Genomic DNA, 12,363 nt, shown 5'->3' on the forward strand with positions numbered 1-12,363 from the left:
TTGAAGAGACACTAAGTCTCTTAGGTGAGGGCTTAATTATCTTGGAAAATCTAAGTTTTCCAAATAGATTTGTATATCGCCATGCCGACGAGACTATCAGTCCCTCAGGCAAGGCATTTTACCTACTTGAGCGAGACTTCCATCGAGCCTTCAAGCAAGACTTCTTATCAAGTCTCTCAAACTGGATATTTGTCGTGCCTCTGATGGTGATCCTTGAGTTTTGTCCTTCCTGATTCGACATTAAGTCCCTTGGACGAGGATTTAATTTAGCCTAGAGAGTTTAAGTCTTCTAGACAAAATTATATATAGACCGACTAACGACGCTATCAGTCCCTCAGGCGGGGCAAGTTACCTACTTGAGCGAGACTTCCATCGAGCCCTCGAGCTAGACTTCTTATCAAGTCTCTCACACTGGATATTTGTCGCGCCTCTGATGGCGATCCTTGAGTTTTGTCCCGCCCGATTCGACATTAAGTCCCTCGGACGAGGATTTAATTTAGCCTAAAGAATCTAAGTCATCTAGACAAAATTGTATACAGACCGACTGATGAGGCTATCAATCCCTCAGAAGGGGCAATTTACCTACTTGGGTGGGACTTTCATCGAGCCCTCAGGCAAGACTTGTTGTCAAGTCTTTCAAGCTGGATATCAATCACGCCTCTTAGACGTGATCCTTGAGTTTTGTCCTACCTGAGGAGAGGCTAAGTCCCTCTAGCTAGCGAAAATTTAATCTAGCCCGTAATCTAAGTCTTCCAGAAAAATTGTATATAGCCAAGTTGACGAGACTATAAGTCCCTCACGCAAGACGTTTTATCTACTTGGGCGCGACTTCCATCGAGCCTAACAAAGAAGAACTCCATAGTAAAGGAGGCTCGACTTGAAGTAGTATTTGGATGAGTGACCTTTTGGGAAGTTTCTCAGTAAGCGTGTGAGTGAGAACAAAGCATGTTGAAAAAACTTGTGTTGGTTTGTAGGGTTAGTCGGTAATCATAAAAGCAGCATGAGGTGTTACGAATGGTATCATAGAAGACCTCTCCTAGTACAATGTGGTTTGGGGACAAACCAAGCGGAAGCTGGTGGGCATGTAACACTGGAAGCCTATGAGGGTAGGGAATGGTTGTCTATGCACCACGCATGACAATGAGCGGCTCCTGGTAGCTTCTAGGCAAAAAACAAATTCACATCAGAATGAGAGGGTTCATGAAGTTGTGCAGTTATGGAACTGCATGGTTAAAGGAAGACTTATAAGTATTGATCGGTACCTATACCAACAAGATGCTGACCTTCTAGAAAGTTTTCCGAAAAACGTGAATGAGAACAAAGTATGTTGAAAGGACCCGTGTTGAAAAGACCTGTAATAACAAAGAGTACATGCCTTTTGGATTAAACCTTCTAGATTGGACTCGACGCAAAACAAAAGTAAAATAGAGACCACCAACATAAAATCTCACAAAACCCCTTTGTTGATAAATCACTGCCGCCTACTTGCCGAACGCTACTAGCCCATCGTACAACTTCAATTTCAACATAAAAAAAATCTAACGGCAAAGAAGGGATGTGTTGATGTACATAAGGTATATCCTTATGCACGATGCATAAATAATACATATATTATTCATGGATTATGATATTATTACTCGGAACAATTTAAATATTACTCGTACGAGACGTATGCACCGTGCATAAGGATATACCTTATGCACATCAACCTGACCCGACAAAGAAGTATCATTAGAAAAGTCAAACGATAGTATCGACGATGACGAAACATGTGTCAACACCGATGACATGGAACAAAGGCAACATCAATGGGACAAGAAATGAAAGGTCATTGTTTTTTTAAATTGTGGTTTTCTTTGTTTTAAGTTTTTAAAAAATACAGTAAAAAAGATGTTAGATAAACCAGGTTGCTTGAATGAGAGGATTTAGTATATGCTTAATTTTTGTTATCGCCCATTTATCCAATTTTCATCATCGTGTTTGAAGTGTATCAAATAAAAAATTTAGGGCCTCTTTGATTTGTTTTGTAAAACAATTTTTTAGTTTTTAAAATTAAAAATGATAAGACTCGTAGGATAGCTTAATTTTACAAAACTATTTTTTTTGAAAACTCTTCTCTAATTAAGAGTTTCAAAAACTAATAAGCCAAAATAAATTTTTGAGGTTTTGGTTTTTAATTTTTAATTTTGAAAATTTAAAAGAGAAAAAAACAAGAAAAAATTGAACATTTTTCATTAATAACAAATTTATTTATAATTTATATAACTTTAAAACTATTTTTAAAAATAAAATTATCAAACATGTTTTCATTTATTTTTTTCTTCAAAACTATTTTTTAAAGTTGTTTTACAAAATTACTTATAAAAATTAAAAATAAAACCTCATTCAAACGAGCCTGAGATTAAAAATCTCAAAACTTATATTTATGAATTACTAAGAGAAAATTTTTGAACAAACTATTTTTTTTGACGGAATTCTTGAACAAATTTTTTTCGTGTCTTCTACCATTTCTGTTGGTAGCATTTAAAATGTTACTGGATTTAAAATCTTAGCCATTGAAGTTTATTCTGGCACGTGTCACGCATCGGTTTACGGAACAGGACAGAAACTGGATTTTACAAACTGGAGCAGATCCAAACCCCTTAAACCCTCCATTGGTAGAAGAAAGGGTTTAGTGAACAATGCAATTTGCGAAATTCCAAGTGTAGAATCATCGATCCCCAGCGCCATCTTCTCTCTGCAATTCACTCGGGTTACGGTATTCACCTCTTCTATTCCTTTCGCTATAACTGCTTTCTCTTTCAACCCTAGTTTCCTATTGGTTGACGATAGTCTCTACCTTCCCGAGACACTATTTCTTCGTTTTCTTTTGCACAAGCTTAAGTGTGTGGTCTTGAGGTTATTTTTTTAATTAACTTACGGAATGATGGTTATGACGATGGTCTATTAGGGACACAATGTCTAACAACAAGCTGTTTATCCTTACAGGGCCAAAATGGGTGAAGTAAAACAACAAAGTATTCCCGCTTTGCCATGGATGCGAGCCCCCGTCGACGTCACGCTCTCTCAACAACTACCCCTTCATTCCGTCCCTTCTCTCCATCCTAAGTATTACAATATCACTCTTGCACTATTTTATTTCAATTTCAATTTCTGTTTTTATAATATTTTGTTCACAATTTTTCATCAGGTTGAAGTCAGCGTTGGAAGACATGGGGATCTCAAGTCTATTCCCAGTGCAAGTCGCAGTTTGGCATGAAACAGTTGGTCCTGGCAATTTTGAGCGAGACGTTTGTGTTAACTCACCCACCGGAAGTGGAAAAACCCTCTCCTACGCTCTCCCCTTAGTGCAGATACTCTCAGGCCGCATCTCCAAATGCCTTCGTGCCTTAATTGTGGTCCCCACTCGTGACCTTGCTTTGCAGGTTAAGCAAGTCTTCGACGCCGTTGCTTCTCCATTAGGCCTGCGTGTTGGTTTGGCGGTTGGTCAATCGTCATTAGCAGACGAGATTTCGGAGCTCGTTGACATGCCGACACGTGATATTGGCATGTGCTATGATTCGCATTGCGTTTCGCCTCCTCGCTTTCAGAGTAAGGTTGATATATTAGTAGCAACCCCTGGTAGGCTTATGGATCACATTAATACAACCATAGGCTTCACGCTTGAGCATCTTCATTATCTTGTAAGTCTAAATTCTCACTAGTTTTTATTTTAAGCATACAATTAAATTTAACAATATATTTTGGTTTGGTATTTTTTTTTGCCTTTCCTTTCCTTGTTTTTGATAATGTATATAATTATTTATGATATGATAATGAGGGTAATAATGTCAGGTGGTTGATGAAACAGATCGATTGCTTCGTGAGGCATACCAGTCATGGTTGCCTACTGTGCTTGAACTTACCCAATCTAATGATGATGGTTTTTCCCAACTGACTGATTCTTTTTTCCCCTGCTCTGTTGGTGCATTAAGAACCAGAAGAAGATGGTGAGTTCAAGGTTATTTCACTTGTATTTTAAGATGTGTATCTCATGATTAATTAATGATTAAAAAGCATTCCTTGCCTGTGAATTCAGAATATCGTGGAGTGAGATGTAGGTTAAATTGGCAGCTGTTGCTCATTGATCACATATGCTTTGATAATATGTGTCAATGATCTGGAAACCGATAGAACTATTTATTTTATTTTTTTTGATAAATGGGAGGGCTAAAAAGCCCAAAAGGAAACTAAACAGAAACTACACGAGGAGTTTGATCCCCGGCGCGATCCAAAACCAACAGATGGTTAATCTCAGGAGGACATTCTTGATAGACTTTTACTCCTATTTCGTGTTGGAAACTCAGCTTGGCGATCCCGTCTGCACATCTATTGGCTTCTCTGTAGGTGTGGTCCAATTGTACCTCCCAATCACTATTCAGCATATTCCTGATTTTTTGGAGTATATCTTTCGTTGCCTGGTCTTTCATGTCGTTTCTTAAGATTGAATGATAGGTGTTCATACTGTCCATATGCATTTCAACCTTCCGATAGTCTCGTTCAAAAGCTAGCTTTAAACTTTCATAAACTCCATGGAGCTCTGCTAGATACACTCTGCACTGTCCTATGCGTTTTGAGTAACCACCACGCCAGCAACCATGCGAGTCTCTTATGATTCCACCACAGCCTGCTTCGCCTTGTCCTCTGACTATGCCATCAGTATTGATTCGAATCCAATCCTGTCTAGGAGTGCGCCAACAAATGTTTTGAATAATGGGCTGCCTGTGCCCTGTGATGCAATTTCTTTATCAGGTGAAAACTGTGTTGGTAGTCTGAGCAGATCCTCTGATTATCTGCAGTGAGATTACTTGGCATGACAAAACTTGTGTTATGTTTCCGCTGATTTCTCCAGTGCCAAAGCGAGTGGCAAGTGGTGGCCCAGAGATCCTTCCAGTTGGCATCTAGAACGTTCAGGTTAAGGTCGATCCACACCTGCAAATAACATCTAAAAAAAAGATCAATGTTAATCGGAGGCGACAAATTGATCCAGGCCTGCTTTGCTATTGTGCAGTCCCTGAGAACATGGACAATGGACTCCTCATGATCAGCGCAGGCTTCACAGTTTTGTTGACCCAATCCTCTCTTTGCAAGCCAATCGTTTGTGATAAGACTCTCGTGCATTGCCTTCCAAATAAACGAGCGAATTCTTTCGGGCACTGATAACTTCCAAATTAGCTTCTAAGTGTCAGAGGTGGTCTGATCACTAATACTAAGATGTATTATACGGTACGCACTAGCCACACTGAAATTCCCAGATTTGTTTCCTTTCCAGATGCAGCTGTCCTTTCCCTTGTCACTACTAGGAGGAGCTAAGGTTGTAATTTCCTCCAGGATAGTGTCTGCAAGAAAGTTCTGCATGCTGCTGATATCCCACATGCCCCTGTCATCAATGAGGTCACTGATTTTCAAGTTTTGGAAGTCTTCTGCTGCAGTAGCTCTCTCGTGCTCCAAAGTGAGATCAGGCCTAATCCAATAATCAGTCCATACATTAATGCTTTCTCCATCTCCTATATTCCAATAAACCATCTCATTCATTTTTGGCCAAAGCTTAACAATATTCTTCCAAAGGCTCGAGTCTTGAGGCTTTGATGTAACCGCGTTGAAGTTACTGTGGCTTCTATCATATTTTCCTCTTAAGACCTGACACCAGAGCGGATTCTCACTGCTTTTGAGTTTCCATCCTAATTTGAAAAGGCAAGCTTTGTTCATATCAATCAACTCCCTCATACCTAAACCCCCCATGTGTTTGGGCTTAGTGATTTTATCCCAATTGACGGTGTGAGCATTGCGCTTTTCTTCCGAATCACCCCACACGAAATTTATTTGAATTTTCTGGATGTCTCTAAGGAACTCTTTAGGAAGCGCACAAGTCATCATCGTGTATGTGGGGATAGCTTTGATCACCGATTTAGTTTAGGTAACTCTTCCAGCAAAAGACAGTTGTTTGCCTTTCCAGGCAGTCAACTTGGCTCTTATCCGGTCCATCATTTCCTGATAATTCTTTCTCTTTGGGGTTATTCCTGTTAGAGGGATGCCCAAGTACTTCCTCAGATCATTTGTCTCTTTGAAACCAGACAGATGCGTTAATGTTCTTTTAACCTGAGCATTAGTGTTCTTAGAGAAAAGGATCTTAGTTTTTTCTTTGCTTATTCTCTGCCCAGATATAGCGCAGAACTTGCCAAGAACTTCATTCACACACATTAATTGTTGTTCTGTAGCTTCTCCAAACAGGAGAAGATCGTCGGCAAACATTAGATGGGATATCATAGGCCCTTTCCTCCATGCCTTTAGACTCCTCCACCTGCCTTCGTTAACAGTAGCCGATATCATGTGAGAGAGTTTATCCATACACATAACAAAGATGTACGGAGACATTGGATCGCCCTGTCTCAACCCTTTTTTCGAACAAAAAATGTTGTCTCCATTAACGTGCCACGACACATTCATCTTCACAGTAGTGATAGACTGCCTAATTATTCTCGTCAGGTGGAGAGGTATACCTATCTCATTCAGAATATTATGCACAAAGTTCCAATTTAAGTTGTCGTAAGCTTTGGCTAAATCTACCTTGATATTAAAAAAGCCTTTTTTTTCCTTTCAATTGATTCATACTGTGCAGCATCTCTTGAGCAACGATGATGTTCTCGTGGATGCTCCTGCCTGGTATGAAGCCAGTTTGAAAGGGCCCAATAATCTTATCAATGATATTTTTGAGCCTGTTTTTTCTTCCTAGTACTTATGTGGGTGATTATGCATCAAGTTAAGCACAAACAAGCTTTTCCAAATGCCTCTTAACACGGCATCTTTACTGCGCTTTTATATGCGCGTCACATGACAAACCTGTTCATGTTGAATTTCATTATTTTATGTATTCGTAATGATCACATGCTAGCTTCATGTCTAGTTCGTGCACTACAATATGAGTGATTATCAGAAAAGAATGAACAAACACCCTTTTTTCTTCTGCTTGATTTAGCTATGCTCCATTGGTTGCTATTCATGATACATAATTGCATTAAATTGTTGGATTTTCTTAAAAAATGTTGTGATTTATAATGTTACCCCACCTCTATGTTTCACACTATGAAGTTCTTTGATCATAGTTAAGTTACTTTACTGTATTTACCCATGTAAACTATGTTGATATAAGGCCAATCTTTTTGTTTTGAATCTGTTTACTTCTTATTTTTGCATTAATAATAGTTGCGATTCAATTCTTGACAATTGTGCCAGGAACACTATTATTGTAAAATTGTGAGTTTGATTTATAGACTTAATCTTTGACCCTGTTAGTAATCAGATTATAGTTTTAAACCCAAATGGATCCTTAGTCTGTCTTTTCCATAATTATCGTTGCCCTTATTTTTTCATTTAGAGTAATGAATGCTCGTCACACCTTTTATATCAATGTAAACTTTCATAAAATTTATTATATTTATATCTTGTGCATATTTATTTCTGAAGTGGAGTTGAGAGGGGATTCAAGGACAAGCCTTATCCCAGGCTGGCAAAGATGGTTCTATCCGCGACATTAACTCAGGATCCAGGCAGGCTTATTCAGCTTAATTTGCATCACCCTTTGTTATTGAAAGCTGGAGAAATGCGTTATCGGCTCCCAGAAAATTTGGAATCTTATAAACTGGTATGTTATTACATAGGGTTTTTGTCTCACTTTTGTAGATGGGTTATACTCATTTCTTCCTTTCAATAAAATCTGCTACATTATCCATTTTTCTGAGTTTTTCTATCACATTCTGTTATCGACCAATTCTATGATACGAACCAACAGCAATTGAGAATTTGGTAAGCCAGCAGCTTCAACGGAGGGGTGGAAACATCTTTCCATGTCCCCATGATCTGAGCCTTTCCGCAACACCTGATTAGGAACCTCAACCGTTAGGCCAGAGAGAAATTGAGAAAATTAAGGTATTGATTAGATTATGAACAGAGAGAAATGGTGGATCTAGTCCTCTTACGTGGATAGTAGACCAATGACAAAGGGCTTAAGTAGTTTAGTAGCCTTGCAGCGGATTAACTCATACGAGCTATGGTTTGAACATTGCATTATTTGCTTGATAGATATTCTGTCAAGTTGCGACTTGAGAGGATGCATTTTATGAATATTTGAAGATATGAAGAGATCAGTGATAGATTGCATATTTTTTGTTAGCATTTTGAATGACTTGGTCATAAGTGACTTATTTTATGGTGATACTTATCATGCAACTTGTGGGCCAAGTCTTGTCTTCACTCTCCCCTTGCAGTATGCCACTTTTTTTTAGCTTTTTTTATGCTATTATCTTTATGAATGCAACATCTGAGTGACTCATCTTAGCATACCACCCATGAAGTCAACTATTTGCATTGCAACAGACTCGAGTAATCTTTTTATTTGAACACATTTGGATTGCCAAAAAATAAAGTATAGGATGGGCATACTTTGGCATATTACTTAACATACTCAAAGTCTCAAACATATGTACTTGCATATGCACACGGGCAAAGATACACAATTCACAAATGCATATTTTCATAAACTTAAAAATGGATGAATAATTATCGCTCCCATGTGATTTTAGTTTTTTATTTTTTATTTTTGTAGGTTTGTGAAACAAAGGTCAAACCCTTGTATTTAATTGCCCTTTTGAAATCCCTGGGAGAAGAAAAATGCCTAGTTTTTACAAAATCTGTGGATTCAACATATCGTCTTTGCAAATTGCTGAATTGTTTTGAAGATCTGCAAATTGATATCAAAGAGTATTCTAGTCTTCAACATCAACGTGTAAGAAGGTAAGATTTATTCACACTCAATAATAAATATTTCAAGTAATGTATGATGCTGATTGCACTTATTTACATAACATACAAAACTTGTTTGAAAAGAACTTTAGGTCTTTGAGGTTAGTGTATTTGTATTAGCATATCTTTTACTCAAATTAACTTATAGTAAAAATTACCCAGAGAACTTTTGAAAGAGAAGTGATTATTTTCCTATGTAAACAGTACATGGAAGTGTTGGTCCTTGACATGAAAAAAATTGCTAATTTTCTGCAGTAAGACATTGAACGAATTTCGGAAAGGGATGTTTCAAGTGCTTGTATCTTCTGATGCGTTGACTCGTGGAATGGATGTTGAAGGGGTAAGAAATGTCATTAATTATGACGTACCCAAATTCATAAAAACTTATGTTCATCGGGCTGGTAGGACTGCGAGAGCAGGCCAGGCTGGACGTTGCTTCACATTGATGTCAGAAGATGAGGTATGAAGTTTTATCATCTTACACGGGCCTTGTTTTATGCTAGATCCTTGTTTCATATCATTAGATCCAATAGAATAAGCTACAATTTGAGCTATCAAGGTCAAGGCTCTATTTAAATGCTTCAACACATTAATTTTTTCATTTCTACATTAAAATTTTACTTATTAATCAAAGTTAGCTGTATACTAATATAAGATTAGGAAAATTGCTTCTGCTTGTGTAAATCACAATTTTTTAAAGGGGGTGTGTCCGATAGGAACCTGGTATCTTATTACACAATAAGAAAATTTCCTTCCTCTCCTCTTATTGATAGGAAAACATGTCTTATTTCTCAATATACTGCCTTCTTTTTCCTTGAATAAACCAATCAGGTTTTGTGCCCAATTGAATCAAAATCCAGAATCTGATCAACTTAGCAGCTTCCTTAGGATTAGAATCTACAATTCTACCAATTTATGTTTCTTTTTTAATTTCTTAATAAAATGAAGTATGCTGTTTTATCTGTCACTACTCACCACTAATCTCTTTTATCAAACAGTTTTAACTTACTGTGTTTGTTCAATAGTCGTCGTTTTGTAATGAGTGTTGTCTATCACTGTTAGGATCTGTTGATGGTGGTGTTCTTTCCCCTTTGAGTCAAATATTATTAACTTACCGTATTTTATGGCTGTTTATTTTTCATATTAAGTGAGGTCGGCTAATGAATTAAAATTATGAAAAACTCTATCATGTATAAAATTTAAATATCTTGAGATAGACCATTTACCTCTAAATCTATCTTGTTTCACCTATAAAATTTCTTGATATCCCTCTGCTTCTAACTATTTGATTTATCATGGTTCACACTCCTTACTGGTGTTTTTTACGAGTCTTCTCTATGTATGTCCAAGTCACACGCAAGGGAAGACTCTATCATCTTTTTCCACAATAGGAACTGTCCAAATTTTCTCTACACTGACTGAGGATCATATAATTTGTCAATACTATACAGATCATAAATATACTTTTTTTAATTGTATTTTTAACATTTGGAACCTAAATCATTCTAGAGCTAGTAAAAAAAATCCTATTCTATTCAGGTTCGACGATTTAAGAAGTTAATGCGAAAGGCTGAGGGTGGTTCTTGTCTTGAGCATATTGTTCCGTCCAGTCAAATTGAAGCACTCAGTACTACCTACCAATCAGGTAAATATCTTGATTTCATGTTAGGGGTATATGCTTAAATGCCTTCTTATATCATCATTGACATTTAGGGGAGGGTTGTCTTTACTACATTTGTCTGCTATAGAAAATTTCTAAAGCAGAATAAATTATATTGTGACTAGCTTAACACTTCTTGATGTTCTTTTCCTCTATGCTGTTTTGGGTTTACATTTGATGTTTCATTAAGTCAGTGCAATTTCTGTTGTGTGTTTGTTGGCAGCACTTACAAAATATAAGGAGATAATTTCAAAGACGCGAAAGAAACCCAAGGCTTAGAATCTTCTCAGTTGAGCACAGAGAATGAAAGCAGAATCATTCATGGAAATAGTAAAACTTATTCATGAACACGCAAGGGAAAAGCATGCTAGCTTCATAACATCAGAACTATCCCTTGAAATATTCAAGTAACAATGAAAGTTCTACAATGGAAATGAGACACTGAAATCTTAAGCACATGAAACTAAGTTATTGGAGAATATCCCTAGAGATGTTTGTTGTCTTGTATTTTTTGAGGTATTATGTACTAGTTGATTATTTTATTGTCGGGGTAGATGTATGAGATAAACAGTTTTGTATCAGTGATGATGATAAATGTTCATACAGGTCTACATGACTGGTTTTTTCATCTGTTTATTACATTTTTTACAGTTTGCATGGAATTATTACCTTTGTTTTAGCCATGTGACCATGAAAAATATGAAAGTATGGATACCTTCAACAAAAAACTAGTTGTGCATAATAAGAAAGAGGCTATTACACATTTGATATGCATGCCAAAACCTGTGGCAGATTGAGTTTTTAATAGATAGAAATTTATGAGCCCGTACATCATAAAAAAGCAGATGCTGGAGTCACTAATGTACATTACAGTCTTAACTATCCTTGTTCATATAAAATATTGAACAGGACACCACTACATAAAAGATAAGAGTAGAAGAACAACAAAAAGAACCACAGGTTTTTTTTTCTTCTTTTTTTCTCTATTAGGTTGCCCAAGAGTGCTTCAGTGCTTCAAACTTAGTGATCTATGAACTTCCTTCAGAAAGTACCTACTATTAACACTTGCATTGGTAGAAGAGGAGGCACAAGCAGAAGCAGCAAGTGATGAAGCTGAGATAGTTGAAGAACTTTTAGATGGTGAAATTACACTATCATTTAAGCTAATTTCCCTATCCTCTTCAGTAATTGTTTCCATCATTTTTGATGTTCTGTGCCTCATCACACTAACATATTGTGGTGGTGCCACCTCCATGAAAAACTTTGCAATGCGAGAACTTGCCATTCTTAATGTGAATTAATTTCAAGTGTATAAAAGGGGAAGCTATTTGCTAAGTGTACAATGAAGTTGTTCTGTATAATTAGGATGTGTTTGAAGCAGAAGGACATGGTTCAATTTATAAGGGGTGGCTAGAAGTAACTAACTAGGCTTAAGTTGAGTCAATTGTCTTAATTTTTAAGGGTTAAATCAATTTTTATTTGCTAGTGCCGCCCTCCAGCTTTTACTATTAAATGTGATGCCAAACTAGCTTACAAGACTTGTTCCTATTGTGGGACAGTGTTTGGTATGTGTCAAAAACTGAATGGAAATTCTAATATCCTTTAAGATATGGTTTTTGTTGGGCACATTAAGTTCCAAATTTGTACTTTTCTTTAAGACTTTCCAATTTCACCCATCTTTTTGTAGGAATTTCAAAGGAATTATATTAATCATACAGCTGAATTGTATGCTTTAAAGATGTTGTGTTTCATTTAAGTGGTTTTGACTTCTTGTGTTTGATGCATTGAGGTATTCTCAATGTACTCCTTCCACTTGTGTTAATTTCATCCTCACAATGGATAAAATCTCTTTTCATTTCAAACAT

General features: G+C 36.8%; 1 protein-coding gene across 1 annotated transcript; it reads left to right on the top strand.

The window, feature by feature from the left end:
• The first annotated feature begins 2,600 nt into the window (after positions 1–2,600).
• Positions 2,601–11,126, top strand: LOC131603525 (DEAD-box ATP-dependent RNA helicase 1). The gene is made up of 9 exons (XM_058875860.1): positions 2,601–2,758; positions 2,989–3,108; positions 3,191–3,683; positions 3,835–3,989; positions 7,504–7,681; positions 8,642–8,829; positions 9,094–9,298; positions 10,378–10,483; positions 10,722–11,126. The coding sequence occupies exons 2-9, from the start codon at positions 2,996–2,998 to the stop codon at positions 10,775–10,777; spliced, it is 1,494 nt and encodes a 497-aa protein (XP_058731843.1). The 5' UTR covers positions 2,601–2,758; positions 2,989–2,995; the 3' UTR covers positions 10,778–11,126.
• The last annotated feature ends 1,237 nt before the right edge of the window (positions 11,127–12,363 follow it).

The sequence above is a fragment of the Vicia villosa genome, linkage group LG5 (genome assembly GCF_029867415.1).
Source record: "Vicia villosa cultivar HV-30 ecotype Madison, WI linkage group LG5, Vvil1.0, whole genome shotgun sequence".
NCBI classification, from domain to species: domain Eukaryota; kingdom Viridiplantae; phylum Streptophyta; class Magnoliopsida; order Fabales; family Fabaceae; genus Vicia; species Vicia villosa.

Excerpts from the sequence above, each read along its gene's own strand:
- LOC131603525 (XM_058875860.1), top strand. The coding sequence starts at position 2,996 with ATGGGTGAAGTAAAACAACAAAGTATTCCCGCTTTGCCATGGATGCGA. Across the intron at positions 3,684-3,834 it reads TTGAGCATCTTCATTATCTT|GTGGTTGATGAAACAGATCG; the intron begins GTAAGTCTAAAT and ends TAATAATGTCAG. Across the intron at positions 7,682-8,641 it reads ATTTGGAATCTTATAAACTG|GTTTGTGAAACAAAGGTCAA; the intron begins GTATGTTATTAC and ends TTATTTTTGTAG.